The sequence below is a fragment of the Erpetoichthys calabaricus genome, chromosome 2 (assembly GCF_900747795.2).
Source record: "Erpetoichthys calabaricus chromosome 2, fErpCal1.3, whole genome shotgun sequence".
NCBI classification, from domain to species: domain Eukaryota; kingdom Metazoa; phylum Chordata; class Cladistia; order Polypteriformes; family Polypteridae; genus Erpetoichthys; species Erpetoichthys calabaricus.
This window is the reverse complement of record NC_041395.2, coordinates 52,723,285-52,748,375: the sequence shown is the minus strand read 5'-3', so window position 1 is coordinate 52,748,375 and position 25,091 is coordinate 52,723,285. Positions and strand designations below refer to the sequence as shown.

The following is a 25,091-nucleotide window of genomic DNA, read 5'->3' as shown; positions in this document are numbered from 1 at the left end:
AATCTACAAAACAATAAAGTGTGCAGAAAGTCTGAACACTTTGTGAATCCGCTGTGTCATTTTGCTCATAACAAACAGCAGTCAGTGTATCGGCCATATTGCATCAGCTGTTTTTTCCCACCAGAATCAGAGAGTCTTTCAAAGTCTGTGGCTTCATCATTACATAGGGGTTCAGATAAAGAATTCATGTTCCCAAAACTATCTGACCTTTTAAATCTGCTAATGAAAATCTTGTTTCAGTTGCTTAGTGAAAAATCTTTCTCTTTAGCCCTCTGTTATGAGCATTTCTTGAATTTTAAAACAACACAAATATTATTCAATATGTAATTTTAGAAGCAATAAAGTTAGCATCCATTCAGCCGTCTAGTCACTCAGTTATTTGAACCTGTTTTGGCAGATTTTGATGTGCAGATACTCTTAAAAATAAAGGTGCCAGAGCAGTTTGGTTCCCCAAAGACCCCTCCACATGATATTTCCAGGATGAACCTTTCTTTATTTAGATCCGTAACAGGCTCCTTATAGTAAATGGCCATGAATAGATGGTAACACATTTGTGAAATATCATTGGGTTTACGATTTTATGCATACAAGAACATAGGATAAGGGTCCAGGTTTTCTGCTCTGTTACTGTTAGTGTCCTGCTAGGTAGTCTACTTAACATGAAAGATTTCAGCTTTTTTTCTACATATTAGGAAGTTTTTCAAAACACAAAGAACCAACGTCATATGCAGAGAACTCTTCCTAGAATGAAGTGGTGCTTTGTCAAGCAGTAGTTCCACGAGACACCACAAGACCAAGTAAAGAACCATAAAATGCCATTATAGAACCAAACAGTGGAGGAATTAAACATGGACAGAGCACCAGTCCATCACAGGAAACTTTATGAGCACCAATAAACCCACTCATGATAAGAACACTCAGAATCAAGCATGTGTATATCTCTCTATATATAAAATCCAACATCTGTCTGTCTGTCTGCTTTTCACGAGAGAACTACTTAATGGATTTAGATCAGGTTTTTTTCTAGAATTTGCTTGAACATTCTGGTTGATTTTACGACTCCTCTCATCATGCTAAGTATGATAGTTCCATTGCGGTACCAATTTATTTGCGTGAATCCGAGAGAGACGCAGCGGGCCGAGGGGAGGGGGGCGGGGCCCTCTTCACTCACGCTCCAGCCTCGGGGAGTTCCTTACCAACGCTTAACTAGCGAACGAGAGAACTATACTTTTTTTCTAGAATTTGCATGAACATTCTGGTTGATTTTACGACTCCTGTCATTCTGCTAAGTATCATAGTTACATTGCGGTACTGATTTATTTGCGCGCATCCAAGACAGAGGCTGCGGGCCTAAGGGAAGGGGGAAGTGTGACGTCAGGAGTGGGAAGTCGGTCTACTTCTGTGTTGTGGAGTGTACCTTGCCTCCGCTTAGCTAGCAACACCTTTTTGTTTATTGATTTTTAAAGTTTGTCCTGTTTCATTACTACGCCGGGGTGGAGCCACAGGGGGCAGCTAGTTAAGAATATAAGCAGAAACTGGAGTTAACTGAGATATAAAGAGAAAGGTTAAATGACACACAGACCAAGACCCAAATATGCATTGACCGCTGGCCCCTGGAACATTGAGGCAGCAGTGCTAATCAGTGAGTTTAATCTGTGTTCACTGTCTTATTGTATACACGGAATGTTTCTATTTAAAACTAACCTGATATTTAAAAAACAATCTAATAAACTTAATCCAAGTATTATATATTTTAAAAAGAGATATTTCATCTAGACCAAATGCTTTTATTTACTTTCTCTGAAAGTAGATTTATTTGTCTCAGAATGAGACAAAATATTTTAGTGAGCTCAAAATTTCGACTCTACGTTTGCAATGCATTCCCACATTTCCAGACATTCTTGATCGCTATTTGTGTGTGTTTGTGTGTGTGTGGTTCATAAAACTCATGACTGGATCAACTGATTGGCATTAAATCTGGCATGTTTAACAATTCCAAAATGCTAAAACTGCACTGATTTTTTGCAGAAAACTGGTACACAGAAACTTCTGTTTTACCAAATATAATATCTAGTTTTGAAGCAAAAATTACCTTAAATCTTCCTTTTTGAAAAAAGTTTTGAAAATTAAAATGTCATTAAATTTCTCAAAATATTTCTGTTGCCACATTCTTCCAGACTGTCATCATTATACTGTAGACAGATGTTTGGTTTTTCAGAGACAATCATGTCAGGTCATTTTCAAACCCACTTAATGTAGACTAGGGTCATGGGTGGCTGCAGCTTATCCAGGCTAGCATAGGGCACACAGAAAGAACAAAGCACTGGACAGGGCACCAGTCCATCGCAGGGCAAACACACACCCTTCAAATGAAAATACTTTCAATGCCACGGTTCTCAGATTTTGCACAGTCTTTAGATGGTCTTGGACTATAGCACTGCATTGGACTGAATGACTGTTATACTGTTGATGACCACATTCATTCACCGCTCCATTATATTGTTTATAGCTACAGATAGAGAGAGTCTTTACCTATCTCAGCAGCATTAGTACTCTAACAGATGGCACACTCACCCACCCACTCACTCACACAGTATAGTGAAGTGGCTAAAGCTTTGGATGTATACAGGCAGTATAGTGTAGTGTTTAAGGCTTTGGATCTCAACTTCTGAGGTTGTGGGTTCAAATTCTACGACTGACACAGTACCACTATGAGCAAGACACCTCACCTGCTTGTGCCTCAATTGGGAAAAAGAAAAAGAAATTTGAAGAACTGTAACTTAAATGGTGTAAATTGTCTTGTGTAAGAGATTGTATCTTAAATGTTGTAAATTGACTTGGATAAAGGCATCAGCCACATATGTACATGCAATTAACTTAATACACAACTAGAGTACCTGAAGAAAGACCATCATGCATGTGGGGAAACTCCTCTCAGTTTGAGATTTGAATCCAGGATTTGTGGAGCTGTGATGGGAGCAGAAGCAGCACCCTCCAAACCACCCACACCCCAAGAGATTCCATTGTTTTTCAAATGAGAACAAAATACACCAGTCAAGATTTCATTTTTTTCAAATCTTGTTTTAATTCTAGTTTATTTCGCTGTTTTCTATTTTAGGTCTGTTGGTGAAACATGTGCATTTCAGACCAGCAACTGCAAAATAGTCAAAATGTAAAAAGGCATCTCTGTAAAATTTGTGGGCTCTCTGTCAACCTTTGGCCTTTCAATGTTTTAATACCATCTCTTGACAATAATACAAAGAACCCAAGCAATTACAGTTAATTCACTTATTTGCTGCCCTCAATAGAAATTAAAGCAATGGACAGATAACATTTAGAGGCCTGTCTCATTCAGCGGACGCTCCCATATTTCATTTGGCTGTATGACTAATTTGGAGTCCGCACATTACAATAAAAAAAAATAAAATAAAATAAAAATAATAATAATAAAATAAAATAAAATAAGAAAGGACCATTGGACTGAAATGGCATGAGAGTTTGAAAACCAGCAATCTGAAAAACAAACACATTTGCAGCCCATTTGGCTCAAAAATCATCAAAATCAGGGATTGACTACTTGATTAATTAACGATACAGATAGACAGAGATACCACATACAGATTTGTTTCTTTGAGGTAACAAAATTCCTGAAATTGGACAGAATATATCCAGTCCTCCTGGGTCCTGTGTTTGCTAGTAGCTTGGCAAATAGCTTAGAGCACACTACGGACTTTTAGCAGTTTGTTCTGCTTTAAACAAAAAAAAAAATAAAAATAAAATAAAATAAACACACACACACAAAATATATATATATATACATACATATATAAATACATATATATATATATATATCTATTAATATATGTATATATATATATGTATATACATAAATATATATAAAATAGCAGCATGTTAAATCATGGCTAAATTAGCTATAGGTCAAGGCAGTAGGTCTCTTCTACCGGGTGTTGTTGAGCTAACCTTCAGATGCAAGAGACATTCACGGAACACTGGCATTCGGAGTATAAAGGAGAGGGACAACGTAAAATAATTAAAGGACCTTTTCCTTAGAGAGTCTCATGTTGTTGTCTTAAAAAGAAATCAGTACAAAGGCTGACGGATAAAATCATGTCTACATGAAATTTATTGTGCAGTAAATACATTTTATTTTGATTAAAAATGTAGAGCTTCTAGCCATTTGTTGAAAACAAAGACATGTACATTTTAATCAAAATGACGTTAAATTACTACCAAAAATACATACTATGGCTTTAGAAGTAGACATGACATATAAAACATCCATCATCAGTTTTCAACTCGTATAAACACTTTATAAATATATAATATGTGGCCGTGAATGGCCTAATTGGGTAACACAGTCTCTTTTAATGAAACAGCTTAAAACTCAAAGAGTTATATATTCGGATTAAATATGGCACCAGTTTTAATCAATGCTATCTACTTGCAGACTGCAGGACCCATTTGGAAATAATGAAAAATGCATTTATATTTGCAGTTTAAAACAGAAATTATGAAGAAAATAGTAAAATCCCAGACTATGCAAAATAAAGATGAACGGCACAATGAGGTATTGTGAAAAAGGAAGGCTAGTCTTTTTTTGTTTTTTTCTGTTTTTTGGAATAGAGCAGAAGTCACATTAAGTAAAAACTGATCACGTAAATAAAAAAAAAAAAAAAAAAAAAAACTACGAAAAAAACAAACAAGATGTCAATAATATCATAATTTTCTATGAGAAAATTAAATTCTCTATTACATGGCAGTATATTGACATTGTAATAAAAATGATCCACAAAATAGCAGCAAAACACGACTTATATAAGAGAAAAAAAAGCATTCTGTATTACTTTTTTACACTTTGCTGGGAAAAAAAAACAATCTTCCATAGCAGCTCAATAAAAAGGAGTTTCCTCCATTTTCTTTTGTTTCCATTTATACAATCAACACCTTTTTTTCTCCAAAACTATTCACCTACATTATCATTCCCTCCCATTTATTAATTTTTTTTCTCGTGCAGCAACTTCAATTTTTCTCTGTCGCCTCCCTTCACTACTTTCTAAAGAAAAAAAAAAATGAAAAATGGTACAATTCCAAGTTGTGCAAATCTTCTAATAGTATCTAAATTTAAAAATAAGGGTGGGAAAAACAGTTGGAACTATACTTTTTTTTTCTTTTTCAAGTACACCAATTCTACGTGTTAACTATGGTGTCTGTTGCATCGGTTCATTAAGTAGGGTCTGAAGATTCGTACAGAGTGTTTGCTTGAAGCACACAATCTACACAGCGAGTCGGGGTGTTAGCAAATACATATAAAAACACTAAACATAAGTTTATAATCCATACTGGCCTCAGAAGAAGAAACAGTTTCTTTAAAACAATCAACCCTTTGCAATAAATAGAATCTTTCGCTATATCTATAAGTTACATATTTTAGTGTTGAAAAATGCATGTGCTGCAAACAAAACAACAAAAAAGCTCCGTTTCCCCCATTAAAACAACTTGCTGATCTATCTGCACGTGAGTCAAACCCTCAGGGCCCTACTTACAAAGATGGCCTCCCATCGTCCTCGCTAACCTCACTTACTCAAAAGAACAAAACAGAAAGCAGAGCTACCACACGGGCAGCGTGCAGAGAAGCCAACGTTCAGTTCCTCGCTCAGTAAGCAACACCATAGTTAAAGCGGCTCGCTTCACATTGCAAAGACAAGCGCTTCGGATATTCCGCAACCATTCCATTTTCTTTTAAGAATGTCCCATATTTCATTTTTATCTTAAAATTTCCTCAAGAGTCAGTAAATTCTAATCGACTGAAAGTGCTTTTTTAATGGAATGGTTTTAGAAACAAAAGTGATAAGGAATCATTATAAAACCTAGGCTGTGGATTGCACGTGAGGCTTAGGAAGTTTTTCCTTTTGTATTTTTTTTTCTTTAGGTCATTATTTTTGTACATATCAACAATGACAAAAATGTAAAGACTCCTTCCCCACACTGTCCATTATTGGAATGCTATAATATAAGCAGAGAAGCAGACTCTCGTCCCAGCAGAGTGATTGCTGGATACTCTCCCAAGCACTCCGGTAATCCACAGGTTCTAAAAGAATAACATATTGTATACCAACATTCAAAAAAAAAAAAAATAAACACACTGGCTATTGGTTTACATTTAACCATTTAAAAGGAGAAGAGGGTAAAGATTAAACAAAACTGAAATTAGGAAGTCTTGGAAAAACAATACAATAAAGTGACTAAATTCATAAGCAAGCAGATACAAGGAAGCCTAGACTGCGATAAAGCTAAAATAAGGAAAATATAAAAGTATGCTATAAAAAACACCTCTTCTACTTTAAAAATGGTTCTTTCACACATTAAAAAAAAAAAAAAAACCCTCCGCCGGAGAGATCATTGTTGGTTTTTGTCCATTATTATTCTCATACAAAAGTAAGAGGCACAAAATGTTTCTTTTTTGTATAAAAACTAGTGGATTAGCATCTTGTATAAATGTCTATTACTTTTTAGCACAACTTGGTGAGTCATGCCAAATCCTACGTTTTCTCTTTTTTTTTTTAGCAAGAGTTTTTTTATGCTCTTTTTCTTAATATTTTGGACTTTTTAAAAAAGTTTTGTAGGTTTTTTTTTTTTTTTGCTTTTTTAAAAATTTTATGCCACAGGTGCAAGGGACGAAAAAGAACCAAAGAAGTATTTATTATTTTCCCTTCTTTAGTTATATTTTTTTAATAATCATCGTGAAGATATTTTTTCTTTGTTTTTTGTTTTTTTTTTTCTGTACTCGATGTATTTGGGATGCTAGGCCAACTCGTCCTTCTCGAAAAGCCTTTTGTTGGGTTGCCATGACAAAACTCCATGGATAGTCCTCTCAAATGTTAACGTCTCTCACATCCGTTGGTGTGCAGGAAAGGTCCACTTCTTCATCGAGAGTCTTTGTTTCTGAAGAGATGTTATGTTGCTGTGCCTGGCGCAGACTTGTCTCAAGAAGGGACTCTATCTGTTCTTGGCAAGCTCTCAAACAGTCCTAAAAAAGATTTTTTTTTTTTTTTGAAAGGGGAGAAAAAAGAAAAAAAATCAAAAACCAAAACATTACAAAATTGTCAGGTACATTTAAGGCTGATGATGCTGCAAGAAATTACATTCAAGAATCTTAAACCAGTTGTGACCGGAGAAACTGGTCAGTTACACAGCAGCTAAATGGCTGGACACTTGCACTAATTCTGACTCAATTTAACACAAATCCCTTTGATCCAACATCCACTCACAACATGTCATTTCTCACAACGCCCTTAACCTAAGATTCCTGGAAAACAGCCTGCCTCTCAAGGGTGGGTCCCCTTGAAGAAACTCAATACCACCCATCCAGTCAACTAATCAAACATATTTTTGTGTGTCTGGTTGAAGAAAACAGCCAGATTCAAGATTTCAAGTGGATATTGCAGATGACTTGTTAGATTAGACACGTTCCTCAGCACCAGCATGAAGTGAACCACCATGACTTCTGTATTCACATATAAGCAGGCATTTCAATCGAAAGAAAAATAATACTCTTTCCAGTTACACAAAGGAAGGCATACATCTCCACAATCATATTCCACCCCTCCTCAACCCCCCCCCCCCCGACAATAATGTCTTCCACTTGTCGTTCCGTTTTAGTTTCTTGAAATAAGTGCCACTCGCTTCCCTGTGCACACTCTGCTGCTTTCAGAGGGGGGACTTTGATACTTCCTCTCAGTTCCCTGCCGTTTTCATTGACCTCTGTCAGGCCTCGGTCCATGCAGCGCAGTCACTCTTCCATGAGAAATTGCCATCAAAAGTGTTAGCGTTCGCATGACTGGCAATGAATGTTGTTTCACTGAGAAGGTGCGTGGCCTGCTGCTTTCTTTCAGTGCCGTTTTTAGTTAATCGCCATTCACAAGCATCTTGTAGGTTCCCTCTTCCTCTTCCTACACTCCCTATTACACACAGAAAGGCCTGAATCGAATCCTACACCCAGATTTATTATGTGTGGCTTTTTTTTTTCCTCTCTCTTTTCCCTTTTGCATGACTGATCTTTGCCTCCACCCAGACATTTTATATGAAGGTTAGAACTAATGTTACTCCTCTGAAACCTATGACCTTTCATTTCTCACCATTTGGACTCTGCACTCCCTCTAAGCATTGCATAATTCAGGCCTAAAGCCATGGGTACAATGAAACTGCAAACGAAACAACTCGGATGAGAGTCTGGGTAAAGCTTTGATCTTGAACCATTGTGACCAAAACAAATGAATAGTCAGATGCAGTCCCTCATTTTCTTATATCATTATTGCCAAATTATATCCTCTCTCTTATTTTTGTTGAAAATATAAGTAAGTATTGACTTCCACTAAGTGTGTGTCTGTCTGACCTGGTACTTTGGAAGCACTTCTCAAACTGCTGCCATCTACTTTCATTGTAATTCTATTTACTGCAGGAAAGCTGACCACAACAACAGAGGCAGATTCAGTGGTGTCTCCTCGTGCAGGCAGGCAATGGATTAGCCTGAAGACAACAGGCATAAAAGGCAAGAAACCCTATCTTCAGCAGCAAATTCCTGGCTAGAAAACAATGGTAAGTAAAGCAATTCAGTCTCTTTGGATAAGAGGGATAGAACTATTCACATGTGGAGGATTGCCCAAGGGCCTTAATTGTGATTATTTGGGTTCTAATTACCACTGATCAAAGCAAAAACAGGAAACTGGAGCCTTACCAAGGTGACAAGGGGCTGTAAAGAAGTTATAATCAGGTAGCATGGTTTTTTGTTTTCTCCCTACAATCCACTGCCAATCCATCAAAGAAAAAAACAAAAAGTGTGCCTTTGTACGTATTGAAGAAGGGGCTTGGAGTTCGACCATGTTACCATTTAAATCAGTTACTAAGAAGATTAATGATGGCCTCATTTTATATGTCTCTTTTGGTGATGATGCTAAGGAGCATCAAGATGCTGATGCACACTGGCATGCTGGTACACAAAATGCAAAGAGTGAGGGAAAGGATGCTGTGTCAAGAACTTCACGATGGGGTACAAAGATCTTGAAAAGCATACGAGATATACGCAGACAGACACGTAAAGTCTATACACCACCCAGCATCAGCTGCAATCAACAGCTGCGTAAGACGTATTTCTAAAAAACTATGGACTACTACCCCGTATTACTGACCGGAAAAAGAAAAAGCGCTTTCTGTGATTACTGATGCTCTGTGTTAGCCCTAAAATGTGTTACATTTTCTTGATGGTGACATAATTACGTGGGGAGATTTAAGAGCTGGCTCACTTTTGAATAACAGGCAACCCACCGTTATTAGAAGTAAAGTGCATTAGTTCTGGGAGATCACTGACCCTCCTCCACCTTCCAACCCAACATTACCTCCTACACAAGACCCCACATGAGAAAACCTTTTCTTCGAGAAAACAATAGAAATCTGAATCTCTTGACTTTACACATCATTGTAGCATGGATCACTGCATTTAAGCCATGGCTGGAAGAACTCTTCCTGGCCCATTGATTCCTGAGGTGTTTATGACTTGCTACCTGCTGAGACACATCTCCTGTAAGCTACCAGACAGTCAGGGAGCTCTACCACTAGCTTTAATTACACAATTAGTGCTAGTCATTAACAGGGGTGAAGAGGTGGCCATCAGTGAGAGTTACAGAGGAGGCCAGACACATACTCAAAAAAAAAAAAAAAACCCTAACAAATTACATAATAAAAATGGAACAATGAGCTTTTGGTCACACCATACTTAAAAGAAAAGGAGGTAATGACAAGATGACAGAGACACTGTGGGGTCTGGCAATGAAACTGATGGGATCCCATTTCTTTCCTGGGAACAGATTCTTTTATTGCTTAAAAGTGGCATATATCCACCTACTGCAACTTCTATGATGTAGAAGTGTGCGTACTTATCTATATCTGACTCCAACTGCATGCAGTGTTCATTAATGCCTGTACATGCTGGCGAGTTCTATGCATGTGCACGTGCATGCATTATGAGGACAAGAGTACTGTAACGTTTGAAATAGTCTTGGTCACCAATTTGAGTAAGCTAGAATTATAAAATGGATGACGATGATTGTACAATTCCATGTGTCATTTCTGGACAGCTCACATGGCTTACAAGCAAACAACTGGCCAACTTCAAGAGAATGACTTGAGCTCACATTGTGGGTGAGTGTCAGAAACTGAAATGGCAGTCCTGTAGTTTGTGGCATTCACACTATTCTTTCTACAATTCAGTTCTTAATCGAAAAAAAAAAAAGGCATATTTTAATCAAAAAAAAAAAAAACCTCCATATTTTGCCAAACATTTAAAAACGCAGCCTTTACTCAATGACTAACAGCCCTTCTTTGGTTGGCATCTAATTGAATATGTTGCTATATATACACATGTACATATCTTCCTTAGAATAATGTGGTGCCCCTAGTTGTGTGCTGCACTAGCGCCCAGGCAAAACACTTGGAAGTGCCTTGGAAATGGGAACAACTGTTCATTCCTTCTTGGCAGAGTACCGTCTATCTGATTTTACATGCATCATGCACTCTGGTGATAGGAAAATCCTACCTTTTCACTCAGCTTTCAATCCTCGAACTCACAATGCATCTGATTATGATCTTTGTAGATCTTTCAACCTACCCTCTTCACTTATGCCAGGTATCACTTAATGCGTCAAATCTCCTTTTGGTATGTGTGCACACAGGAAATAATGCATTGCAGAGATGCCGTTACGATAAAATAAGCCAACTGATTCCCTACACATCCTGCATTTTTACGTTAACTGCTTACTATAAAATTCTCCAAAGATTGCTTCTCCCGAGTGTAAATAATACATAAAAGAAAAAAGCAAATGCCACATTATATCCTAATACAGACGTTTCAGGCTTCTTTTGTGCAAAGTTAATTTTGTCACCTAATAAAAACCAAAGTCCAAACTGGCTGCAATGCCTTGCTTTTTTTCTCTAATCTATATTAGAAGATACTGCACGCTTAATGGTAGACTATAACTCACGCATTGCCTCCTAGTAATACAAATTTGGAGAAACCGCAGAGGCCATGCCACCCTAGTGTAATTAATGGGTACATTGGCCATTCTGATTCTGCCCTTCTATTGCTGACCCCTTTTTTTTTTGTCAGGTTTCCTCTAAAGATGTTCCAGATGACACCTTGTATCAACACAAGAGCAATGCCAGGAGGGCAGAAAGCTGCTGGTGTGGGAAGAAGATCATGCGACTCTCTCTTTGTTGACACAATGAAGTGTTTGTCAGGCTTATGAGAAGTTTTGCTTCCTTTTCTTAAAATGTCACAGCAGTTCAAGGCTCAATTAAGAAATGGACTGAGAAGATCAAAGCTTGTTTCTGAGTTGTTCTTTTCTGCTTCCTACATAAACACTAATATTACGGACTCAAACGGTACACTGTATGTGAGAGGAAGCTTTAGGATACCTGTTGTATTTGACCCCTTCTTCACAGCCATAACATGTACATACCACTACAAAATGTGTAATTTTTTCACAGGCACAAGATATACTGAACACTGTGGCATATACAGGGCCGTACACAACCAATTATAGATACAAGACACATACAGTACTCTATATATCATCACACATTTATAAAACACACTTCATGTTACTTACCGGGTCACTCTTGATAACTTGTGACAAAAATTCAGTGAGGTTTTGAGAGGACAGCATATGGTCGACATTCTTTAGGTGAAGGCCTTGCACTGCTGCTGAAACGCTGCCAGCCGCAATCATTGAAGGGGGGTTAGCGATAAACTTTACATCTAGAAGAAAGAAGAAAAAAAAATGATTAAAATTAATTTTGAACAAGATGCCTGCATTTTCATAAATAATACTCTGATACAATCTCAGATTTTCTATAACATCAGACATAACTCATAGCTTGGATTTTTTTAACGTAATGAAATAATAATCATGCATACAGGTTTTCTCTACAAAGTTGCTTCTCCTCGTAGGCCATTTTCTAGCAGAACATTAAGGATGGGAGGGGGTGTTGGGTCATATAATGTGGCATAACTAAACAACAGAGGAGCAATCAAGAAGCCCTAAACAATCAAAGGCATTCTGATGTGACACCGTCCTGACAAGTGGCTGGGTGCACTGCCAGACTGCAACGCTGTAGGTCCCAGCATGGCCACTCCCATGCAGCCGGCTTCATTGCGTGTATTCAAATGCTCTTCTTTAACTAGACATCTAAACTGCATGGTTTATGAGCTAATGAAACATTTTCTTACATTTTGTAAGAATTCCTTCCAGTAAATCAAATTACAAGCATCCTACTACCTGGGGTTGCTACACACATAAGAAAGAAAAAAACTCCACTGTTGAGAAATTCAACTCAGTATGAAAGGAAAACTTTCCAATTACAGTACTTGATTTGAAACTTTAAATGCTGGCCTTCATTATTTATCTTGTTTTAAGTAATGCAATACTCAGAATGACTCACAATTTTGTCATAATCCATAATGTATCTTTTTTTTTTTTTGGTGGCATTCACTAGCAATTTATTTACAGTAGCAATCATTAATTTCTGCATATTAATTAGGGGGCCTTGAGCCTGTAATTGGATGCCCCCGTTCCCCACAAGGAAAAGAACGTGGCATCATTGTCAAGTTCCATCGCCTCATCTTGCACCCATTGAAAGGCCAGGAACAAGGAGGCGGCGGTGAGATGAATTAAACCTGACACTGGCACAAAGAAAGGGCCCCCATTCATTTGTGCTCATGTCCCCCTAACCTATCCTAGACTCCATCCAATAGGAGAATAAACAACTACAGTGCAGCAGAGGACAAAAAAATGGAATGTCAGCCACTCTGACAGTAAAACAAAGCCTGCTGCTTAGTTCTTAAGAACAGGAAAGAGACAGAGAGAGAAAGATGGTAAAAGAGTGAGGGAGAAATGTCTTAAGAGGACAGCCGGTGTGTGCTGCTTTTAAAATGAGCAGCTTCTCTGCAACACCGTCAGATGGTGGATAACTGAATATGATATCAAACACAAATGACACAGACATCTCCAAAGACAGTCTGATGGTGGGAGAGAGAAAGAGACAGAAAAATAAGAGGGACCAAGACAGGTTTCAACTGGCTGCATACCTGAGTCATTGCTTACTGCATGCAAACAACACATATAACCTGTAATGTTATTTTCTTCCTTCTTAATTTAGCTCTCGCAGACATGAAATGAGAAGTTATACAAATACCTTTACACTTTTTGTCTTGAATCCCATATCAAGTTGTCAAGTTGCCATTCCTAATTCTTTTAGTCTTAAAAGAATGTCTCTCAGAACCTCCACCAAACAGATTCTTTGGCAAAGGTACATTAAACGAATTCAATTAAATACTAACTTCAAACACCACTCCCCCTGACCTTCACCGAAACACAAAAGGGCTTGAGTTGCACAAATCAGCTTCTGTTAGACAAGTTACTTGGATAGAGACAAAAAGGAAAAAACAGCTTTTTCCCATGACTTACATATTGTACATAATCCTTGCTTTCTAAGACAGCATAACTAAATCAACATAATGGCTATTCCAGTCTGGAAATTATACCATTATAAAAACCAAGAAGAAAAGCACTATAAAAATCTGATGCTATTTACACAGATTAACATTTGATAGGTTAAAGACCAAGTTAATCAAAGAGTCGTTTTATCAAGTACACGCACCAAGGATTTTCTTTTCTGACATGACCAGGTTGTTGGACTTCTGTCGTTGATCTTCAGAAACCAGAGTAGTCTACATTTTTACACTTTAAGGAGATCTAATTCTAACACTTAAGAGACCTGAGAGGTTTTAAAAAGCCACCATTGTTGAGTAAGCTTCTGAACCCTGACGCCTAGTGGTGTAAAATATATTGACACACTTCACATATTCGCAAAGGTCCAAACACCCATTTAACTCATTTTAGATGAACTAATCCAGGCCAAATGCACTCTTAAAAATACAGGTTCATTAATGGCACTATTCCATTCTCTACTGGGTTGTGTGGTTCTTCATAGAGACACTGCTTGACAAAGCACCAGTTCATTCTGGGAATGGTTCTTGACATATGAAGTTGGTTCTCTGTGCTTTGAAAAACTTTCCAATTTGTAGAAAAAAAAAAACCTGAAATCTTTAATGTATGTCACGCTAACTACCAGGACATTAATAGTTTATGTAAACCTTAACTTTGCAAGTGTTACTGTATGGAGCAAAGGTCCTACTAAAATCAGGAACCCACTGATATTTATACAAATTGGTTATCAATTATTGAGAATTATTTAAGAATCCTGCTATGGATCTAAATAAATATAGGTTCTTTCTGGAACCTTCACATGGATAGGTCTTCTGGGAACCAAAAATAGTTCCCCAGTGGCATTGTTCTGACGAAGCACTCCGGCACCTTTATTTTTAAGAGTGTGTAGGCATCAAAAAAGCAGTATGTTTGTGGGATATGCCTATAAAGGACAAACTACATGGACATACAAAGTTTGGTTGACCCTAGATAATGGATCTAGTACTGCTTTTTGCTTCCAAAGGTATAAATAGCTAACAAAACTGAGGCCGAGCAAGTTATACCTCTCATCATCATAGCTTCCCATCATGGCCTTAGAATAAAAAAAATCTATGATCTGAAGTGAATGGACACTCTATAATTAAATGCATATATTCAGGATTTGGTGTCCAAATTCAAGCCATTCATTTCAACAAATGAGAAATTGTACTTTTCCAATCTCTATGACTTGATGCACAGAATGAAATCGTACTCTTCCTCATTCTACCTTCTCAACTAACTTTCTACTTAACTGAAAGGGAAAGTTAGTTTAAGCTGGGCTAGTAATTGTGTAACACTTAAGTGGCTAACAAAGACACCACATTACTCAGCGCTCAAAAGAATGAAAATGTGGATGGGAGATGTTTCTATGAAGGAGAAGAAGATGAGCACAGAGTTTAGAGGAAAAAGGGCTTGTGGAGGTTACACTTTGTGTGGCAACAGGAAACGGGCTTGAAAGGGGTTCAGACATGTGCAGCAATATGTGGAGAACACTGAATGCAGTGCACTGAAGTGGAGGAGAAAGGAATTACAGGTCCAGGGGAATCCAAAACCAGATATGAATGAAAGTGGTGGTGGATGAAATAAAAAGAACAAGATTATGGAAAGTGGAAGACAGGCAATGTATGTATTTCCGGATGGAATGATAATGGATCTTTAGCCTCTTTGTTACTGTGTGGACCATCATACTAAGCTCGAACTACTTTGATTCCCCATAATTTTTCAAAGTTGGGTCACTTAAGTTGCTATATTCTAGAAATGATAATGGGTGATGACTAAGTACACCAGCAGCAAGGTGGTGTAGCATTTAGCACTGCTGCATTCCAACACTAGTGTATTGGGTTTAAACTTCCTTGAAAGTTTTACTTCACTACCTCTGGTTTTCACTCTAAAGATGTGCATAAATTGTGTGTGTATACAAACAAAATAATATATAACATTAACTACCGCAAATGTTTAAAATTTGAAGTTAAATGTTTCTTTGTATAGACTATAACTTGCATTCAGCTACACAAAATAGCCCACGGAAAATATACTTGTAAAACATATTAAACGTCCACATATATGACTTGTGAGATTTTATACTCAAAAAACAATTTCTGATTAGGCTGGCACTACATGGAAGCATATAGCAGAGCTTTAGAGATCATTTATTCATTCACAGGGAGACCCCATACTCTTCACAAAGTAGGTTTACAAGACATAACGCTGAATTCCAGCAGGAAAGATCGCCGTACTGATTGTCTATCAGGTCATCCGTTCAGCCCAACACCACTTGACGATTCGGAGGCACGGAGCCCCGCCCTCATCCTGCCATGCGCTTCAAGAACAATGAGCGCCAGTCCGGGGACTGCGGCTTTTTATACGGATAGAAGAAAACTCCTCAAAAGTAATCCTCGGGTATCCAAAAACTAATCACACACCATAGTATGATGAGTTCTACATTGCGGCTCCTACAAATAACCGAATGTCTAACAATACAAATTCTTTCAGAAGTTCAGTAAGCACGTGCGCTCCCCTCATGAGCGCCTCACGTTTTCAATTCTAAAGCAACGCGTCCCGGTTCATGGAACCGACCATCATGAAAAATGATCAGTCGCCTCTTTGAAAGCAAAACCGTCAATGCGGCTAGCCTGTGACTAAACTGTAGTCAAGAAATACACAAAACCATCAGGCACTTACCTTTCAGATCTATGATTAAGTATTCCACGTCCACACCTAAATGCAAACGCGGAATACTACCCGTGCCTTGCGCTTAAAATCTGGAAAGGGGAGGGTGCCTCCTATAGATGATTGTAAAGGTCATTTCCAAATGCAAAACCGCCTGAAATACGTGCGCTTAGGTGAATGACTCTCATGCGTACCTGTTGCACAAAGAGCCACGAAAGTCTGAGCGTGTTTGCGGAGGATCTGCTTGGTGTCTTGGTGGATGGGCAGTTTGGAAAGGAAATGTTCAATGAAATCATGGGGGGTCACTGAAGCGAGATCCCATTTCAGCTTGTTCAACACTAAAAGTTCCATTTGCTGTAAAAGAGGATGCAGAAAAAAACACAATTAAATCCTTTGAATATCGAAATGCCACACAGCACTGTACATAAATAATGCATTATAAGGTAATATGATAAGCAGCCAACACAATGTTTCTGCAGAAACGAAACCTGAAGCACATATTCAAACACAACGTTAGAGGGAGCCATCGCTCCACGTGTAGAGGGCATTGCCAAAATTGCTAAAATAAACTGGGAAACGGTAAAGTCGCACATCATTATCAGCGGACTCAAAACTTTGTCTTTTGTAAAGCCTAGCATAGTTTTAGGAATAAGAAATCAGTCATTGGACAGTGTAGCGTGTAAAAACAGATAACGTTAGACAACCAGGCTTTAACTGATTTAAATATTACTGGGGTCCCCCAACCCCGTTTCTAATAATAATAATAATGATAATAACAACAATATTAATAATAATAATACCCGTGTAAACTGCCGTAATATTCTAAATCCTGCGAAGGTTAAAATACTCCTTTTGCAATGATATATCCAAATGTCGCGAGACTGCGGACAGCAGAGTGCAACATAGACAAAAGTTAATAAAAATTACCAATAATTCGCCGGGTCTGATTGAATTGTCGGTGTAAATACAGAGTTTTTCTGCAGTGAGAGGAATCGTTTCTTTCATTTTTGAAGCCAGAAACATGCATGTAGCTCCCAATAATTGTAATCTGGTTTTCTTTGTGGGCTCCACAGATAAAAATCTGTCCAAATAGTTCATAGCCAAAGGAAAAACTTCCTCTTCACATTTCTGCTCTTCACAGACCTATCAGAAAAAAAGAATAAAAAAGTCAGAAAATCGCTAACTTTATTTAAGCAAAACAGCAAAATTAAGAAAGTAAAACAACTGTATGTTGTGCATTTGCATTGTATTACTTTAAAGCAACGCGCTTATATTAAGCTCGACAAGCTGTATTAAAGTTTAAATAAAAATCTTTATAGAATTTGCATCATTGTTATGTAGCGTAGAAATCAATGCATGATTAATTCATTTACTTTAAAAACAATTTTTGCATTCTATTTTGAAAAGACGCGAAGGTGGCGTCCAACGCTACTTTCACTTACAATTTCCTAGTTCGTCATCTTTTCAAAAAATATTTAAAAATATTTTAAAAATATTACAGTGTACAAAAAATATATGAAAACAATCTTCAGACTGTCTTTTATTAGATACACCCCAAAATATTCCGATTACGACAAAAGAAACGACAAAAAACAATTAAAATTATAAGAATGCGCCCTTTCAGAATACCATGCGACATTTAGAGAGGCGAGCTGTTACGCACATTCAAAAATTAATAAAAAATATTTAGCAAGCGTAATGTCACCTAATAAACACATGAAAATGTCGGTTAAGCTGTTTAGTTTTCGAAATGGCAAAGATTTTTAATTGTCAAAAAACGTGTACATTTTTACAGGTTAAAAACGAGGTTGGATCGTAAGCGGAGAGTGCTGCACATGGTCGGTTCCGCTCCTAAACTCAAAACAAAGAAAGGTAAAGTTTTCCTTCTAAAATTCTCTTGAAACTTTGCGTATTGCTAACACACGACCTGTATTATTAGCATTTATGACTCTGTAATATGTCAATGAGTATTTAGAAAATTATTTTAAATATTTTAAAGCGTTAGCGCAACCGAGATCAAAGATGGCGCATATTACTGGCACGAGTAGCACTGCATACGTGTACATTGATATTAATTTAAAATAAATTAAAATAAAATATTTCTGAAGGTTTCTTGTCTTATACAAGAAACGAAAGTTTAACATTGCGGTCTCTATTCTGAAAAATCATTAGGAAGAAAGGGAAGAGCGCATTCGGAACTATTTAGAAGCAGGCAAGAAAACTTTTTTTGCTCGTCTGTAATTCTTGCTTGTTTATTTATTTATTTCTTTAATAAATACCATCGAATTAGTCCATGGAAAATCAGAACATGGTGAAAGAAAGACCAACTTGGTAATGATACTGTCACAATTTCCGTAGACTGAAATGTATATTTAAAACGGGTCCAAAGGGCAAGAATTGCAGTGTATCGTGACAAAAGCTTGCAGAACATATTTTTGCTATTATTAATATTATCTATATATTATTTTTTTTTTTTTGCTTTCACACAAACCTCCAACATCCAAGTTGCAACAATTTTCCTCATGTAAGGCACAATTTCTTTCTGTACACATTTAAAGTAATTTGCAGAAGGTAAGTAGTTCTCTTCAGCTTTTAGCATTGTCTGTAGAACTCTGTCATTGAGCAGATTTGCGTCTTGGTATGCACGTTTGATGGTCTCCACTTCGCAGCACAGCAGCTGATGTTCCATGTCTCCGGCGAGATATAAGCTTTGGGCTTTCGAAGCTTTCAGAACGAGCACTAACAAGAACTTCCTCGGATGCCCTACTGCTACTGCGACTTCAGTCCTCTGGAGGCTCCCAAACTTCGCTCCTTTCAACAAAACTCCCCTTTAGTTCTCTGCTAAGCAATGACGTTACTGTTGTTGAGCAAAGATCAAAGAGCCTCTGAGCATGAGAGAGAAAGAGGCCTCACTGAGGAGGGTTAGGTCTTAAAGAGCCATCCCATAAGTTACTAGTCCATCCCATTAGGGCGAGTACAGCTTAAGCATGGAAATAGGGAGGTACTTTTGTATGGGGGTGAGGGTGGTGGTGCTGGGGGGCGGAAGGGGTGTACGGGTGGGGGCTGTAATAAACGCAAAAGGGGGTACCTTTTGCGGTGCGAGATAGGCTCAGAATGCACAATTATAATTTCTCTTTCTCAGCTTATTGCATTTACAAAGTAAAGCCTCATGCGTATTTAACGTAACACTGGTGTCCGGCAGCTCCAGATAGGACCGCGTGTGCTCTTTGCTAGACCCAACTGAGGTCCAGCCGACTTCTTTCATGAGTTATTATTTTAAGTGGTATATCTCCAAATATACTGTATATAATTCGTCATACAGGAAACATTTAAAATTGTTGAGGTGTATTTAAAATTTCAATTGAATTCAGATATAACACATTTAAATAATTTTTTTTTCATTCTTTCTTTCTTTCTTTCTTTCTTTTTTTAAGTTGTAGCTGCAGCCTTCATTCTGTGTGTGGCAATATTGCATAAACGAGGCAATCTTAAAAAAAAAATTGGCAATTACTAGAGGAACTCCTCTACCCCCTCCTTCTTCCGCTTAACGGGGCGGACTCAATTTAGCGCAGACCAATAGGAGGGAGAGCTGTTACCAGGCAGAAATCGAAGCAGGAACTCCATTAGTTAAATTTAGGGACCGTTTCAAAACTTGTTTTATTGACCACAAAACCTGGCTGCTGTAACGTCTATCTATCTATCTATCTATCTATCTATCTATCTATCTATCTATCTATCTATGATTTCCATCCATAGGGCAGCACGTGCATTTTATTATTATTATTTAAATAAAAAAAAACACAACATGGTATTAAATAAAATTGGTTTACGTCGCGGGGAAATACTTTTATACATTAAATAAACCTTGTGGTTATGAATAATACTGTAAAAACATGAAAAGAACATTGAGAATATTTCGCACTTTATGTAACACATCGCCGGAGATCTAAAATGAATGCGACTTATGACGAGACTGCAAATATAATATCCGACACTTATTAAATATATTTTTTCCAACTTCAGTGAACTATGCAAGTCGTTGCCCACGTGTTCGCGGAAGTTGCTTGCAAACTTCAAGCCGCATGGGAAACGCTCAGCAACTTTTCGTGAAGAGGCAAGAGCGAGCGCCTTCCTTCCATGTGCACTATAAAGTGGGCTCCTTCTCCTTCCTTGGTTTTACACCTCGTTTAAAAATGAAAGATCTGGCGAGTTGTTGAAATCAAGTTATCACTAGACTGTGATGAGTATAAGCTTAGATCCCCTACCCCCTTATCTCTTATTGTACCTTTTGTTAGTCACTGATAATGAAATGTAAACTCAGGATGTTGTTTATGGCAGCAGATTCTCTTTAGATTACATTCCTAAATAAGTGTCGTTTACATTCCCACCTTACTTCTAAATTGGTTAAGCCGTGAGGGAGACCGGAGATACAAAAAAAAAATCATATCTCAATTTGGGTAAACCGAAAAAGTTTATATTTATCAGCTACGGGCTCCTGTCGGCTTCGTACAAAGAAGTTCAGGATGACTTTGAAAAAGAAAGCGACAACGCACGTTCAAAATATACAGACGTATCCATTCTTGGTTAAAAGACGTGCTTGTCGAAGATCGACTAGTCTGGGATGCGCCGATTCTATTCAGAAATGTAGCTCGCTGCCTCTTTAAGTCCCATGTCGTCCGATCATTAATTGGAGCTCTGGACATTCCACGCATTCCAGACTGTACCCATTTTAACAAGTCCACATGGGTTTTCCTTTACCGCACAGTCTCTAATACAAGCGCACACCGTACTGCGCACACGAAAGGCTCGGCTGCTCAGCTTTTAGAATTCCACTTTAATAGTGCAATACAGGTATACTTTGTTACACACATATTTTCGCTTATTTCGTTTAAAGTGTTGTTTTATGTGCATTTTATAACCCGTTTGTTTGTCTCTTTCAGGTGCAACCTTTAAACTGAATTCAAATTAACTCCGGTATTTTAAAATCAAATATATTTGTTTTCAATAAAAGCACTATCTTGAAGTGAATGTGCATGAATGTAATGAACATTTGAACCTAACTAATTCTGTGTGAGAGTGATCAGGCAGTTTACAACTTTTATCCTGTTGATAATTCTGATTCCAAGCCAAGTTGTCAGAAGAAAAATTTGGGTAGAACTTGCACGGTCTCCCCGTGTGTGTGTGTGTGTGTGTGTTTGCTTTCTTTCTGATATTCCGGTTTTTCTAAGACACCCCCAAAGACGTGAGCGTGTACTCGTCGTGCAGCCAGAAATGGCTGAATTCGGTATATTGGATTAAAACTAATTTAAGAAATAGATGTACGGTAAAAAGAGAGCGATTTAGAAAATAGTTGCATTCGCATATAAAAATAACCTTTTTTTTTAAACGAGGTGCCTTACATCAAAGTAAATACATCTTATTCATAACCTAGTTTCGTTTATCCATTCATTTTTAACCCATTTTTCATGTATTGCAAGGGAATATGTTCTGAAACGAGTAGTCTTTCCCGTAAACGAGGTCTCAGTGAAATTACAATTATTCTTGACCTCTATTTACTTAATGATCGTATTTATTTTCGAAACCTGTGATATCATGTGCATGCATTTACGCCCTCTTTCTGAAAGACAACTATTTTTGTTATACTTTCATTTTTACAACGCAATTGCGATTTTTGCAATACGAGGTCTAACAATGTATAGGTAGTAACAGCAATAAATATAAGTACAGCCCGACTGAACTATTAGAACGCACAGACAAACAGATATATCATATATTAAAACGCGACTATACTGTAAAAGCACTTTTTGCCAATTGTGGCTTCGCTTCAGATTATACTTTACAGCACTGTGTCTTGTTCGTTTTACAAATGAGATCTGCAAACAGTATTGTCTTTTAGGGGGCCGAATCACCGATTAGCACCGTGTTAACATTAATTACCGCCACTCTACCTTCTGCTATTCAAATAGTCTGTATTTGCCGAAGTCAAGTCCCTGCAGTTCCACCCGACTACCACTGGAGGCAGCAATTGCGCACTTACTGAGAGTCTTGTGTTAAATAGTCGGCGCGCCGCAGCTGCAGCACCTGCTCAGTATTCCCTGCGGGCCCCGAAGTGCGGGTTGTTGTGGGGGGGTTTGGGGGGGCATGTCTTCAGTGTAAAACTAGGCTTGCTGTTTTGAAATAAAATTTATACTCATTTATAAACATAAATTGCAGAAAGACAGTGAGGATTTAGAAAACTAGTGTCCCTCTCATATATGATCTACTGTAGTGTGACTTAGCCTTACAAAAAGTTACTTCAAAGAGTAGTATGACATATGATCAATTCAGTGAATTATGAATACTACTGATATTCAGGTTATATATACCCACTGGGGAAGTTTGCAGGGTTAGCAATCAAACTGGCCTGCTGTATGTGGTTTAACTCTATCTACAAGGACATATTAAGTAATCGATTTAGCTGAATGTCTGCTATTACAGCTAAGCAATACATAGAATTATGGTAATGTATTAAAAACTAAGCATGACTCCACATTACAATATTGCACAAATTATAGCTCTCCCTTACTGGCAGGCTATGTTAACATTACAACACACTATATTACCACATAGGGGACACCCACCCACCTATGTGTAAAGATGATAAATTCGATTTTTTATTAAAAAATGTTTTTATCCACCAGTCTATTTGTTTTCTGAAATTTTCAAGTCATGTGCAGGTATGCTCAAGCCCTGGACACATTTATGTACACACTGACACAGCATATTGTGCCTGACTGCAGTCCTCAGATCTCTGTAAGCAAACACTGCATTGTCTGACTTATGCACTCAGGTAAAAGACCTGCATTTGGGTGAGAAGTCTTTCAGAGAAGAAGACGTGCATCATTATTTTCTGTATTTTTCAGTCAGTTAAAACATTCTGTTTGTATGGCCAGCAGCGATACCACCTGCGCTTTACAAACAGGTAATCCACCTGAAGCTAAGCATGTTTGGGCCCAGCCAGCACTTGCAAGTTAGACCATCTAGAACAAACATGGGCTGCTATTAGAAGAAGTCTTTGTGAGGCCATCAAGGGATGCTTACCCTGTGGTCTATTTCTGGATTTCAGTGCCTCAGTGTGGTGATGCAGACACTGTGCTGTAAAAACTGTCACTGTCCTTTGGATGAGACATAAAACCGACTCTCTGTGGTTGTAAAAGATTCCTCAGTACCTTTTCAAAAGAGTAGGGTGTTACCTCATGTGCTGGCTAAATTGCTGTTCACTGGCCCCCTAATCATACCTCGTCTCTAAATGGCTATTTCTCTCACCCCTTCACCAGCTAAGAATGGCACAAGAATGGTTGCTGTCACATCATACAGGTGGATGCCACACATTGCTGGTGCTTAAAGGGACTCCCCACTCTCTTTGTAAAGCTTTGTGAGTACCTAGAATTGAGCTATAAAAGTCAGTCAGTCAGTCATTTTCCAACCCGCTATATCCTAACACAGGGTGACGGGGGTCTGCTGGAGCCAATCTCAGCCAACACAGAGCGCAAGGCAGGAACAAACCCCAGGCAGGGCACCAACACACCACAGGACACACACACACACACACACACCAAGCACACACTAGGGACAATTTAGAAATGCCAATGCACCTAACCTGCATGTCTTTGGACGGAAACCAGAACGCCCGGGAGAACATGCAATGTGCATGAATGTAATGAACATTTAAACCTAACCAATTCAGGCAGTTTACAACTTTTACCCTGTTGATAAACTACACGCAGGGAGGACCCGGGAAGCGAACCCAGGTCTCCTTACTGCGAGGCAGCAGCGCTACCACTGCGCCACCGTGCCACCCGCTATAAAAGTGTAATTCACTTTTATTATTAAAAATATTATTATGTTCACACAAAAAAAAACTGATGTACGTAAAGCACTTTGGAATTTCACTTCTGAATTTTCTTTGTACTCTGAGAAAAAAGAAAAAATACATTCTCATAAAAATAAAGGTGCTAAAGTGGCTCTTCAGAGTAATGCCACAGGGAACAATTTTTGGTTCCCAAAAATAAAAACTCTCCACATGAAGGTTCCAGAAAGAGTCTTTATTTATTTAGTTCCATAATTAACCATAAATAGATTATAATAGATTGGTGAAATACCAATGGGTTCATTATTTTTAAATCTGCAGCGCATAGTGACACAGGCTAAGTTCGGGTTTTCTTGATCCATTAGTATCCTGCTGGGTCGCATATACTTCCACATATTAAGAATCAATTCCAAGCCCAAAGACCCAGTTTCATAGGCAAAGAATCTTTCCCAGAATTAAATGGTACTTTGTCAAGCAAGATTTTGTACAGAGAAACACAAAACCCAATAAAATGACATTTATGATTAAAGATTTTTATGATGTTAAATGCCATTATAGCAAAATAGAAAGATTTTGTAAAAGAGCCATCACAAATTATTAGAAATGATACCTGTGAACAACAGTTTGGAAATAAAGAGACTAGATATAATATGTACAATGTCAAGTCCCAATAGGCAGGAGGCTGCCTTACACTGCCACACTACTCTTGGTATAATTAGCATTTTTCTGCATACATCTGAAGTAGTCACTTAAATATTGGCTTATATTATGGAAATTAGAAAGCAATTGTCCCTCATGGATGGTGTCCCTGGAGGGCTGGTTTCATTGGATTTTAAGAGCCCCCTGCACCCCCACCCCCACCGTTACATGATTTACTCTCAATTGGTGATAACGATGCAACACTCCTCGCACCCCCGCACCGCTATCACCTTCTGCATTTAAAATCTTTAGTCAAACGCAAATTTGCACACAAG

General features: G+C 38.0%; 1 protein-coding gene across 1 annotated transcript; it reads right to left on the bottom strand.

The window, feature by feature from the left end:
* Positions 1-3,060: 3,060 nt before the first annotated feature.
* Positions 3,061-19,176, bottom strand: ccnd1 (cyclin D1). The gene is made up of 5 exons (XM_028793794.2): positions 18,760-19,176; positions 17,196-17,411; positions 16,463-16,622; positions 11,682-11,830; positions 3,061-7,048 (listed from the first exon to the last, which is right to left on the bottom strand). Exons 1-5 carry the CDS (start codon positions 18,955-18,957, stop codon positions 6,893-6,895), a joined length of 879 nt encoding a protein of 292 aa, XP_028649627.1. The 5' UTR covers positions 18,958-19,176; the 3' UTR covers positions 3,061-6,892.
* Positions 19,177-25,091: the final 5,915 nt, after the last annotated feature.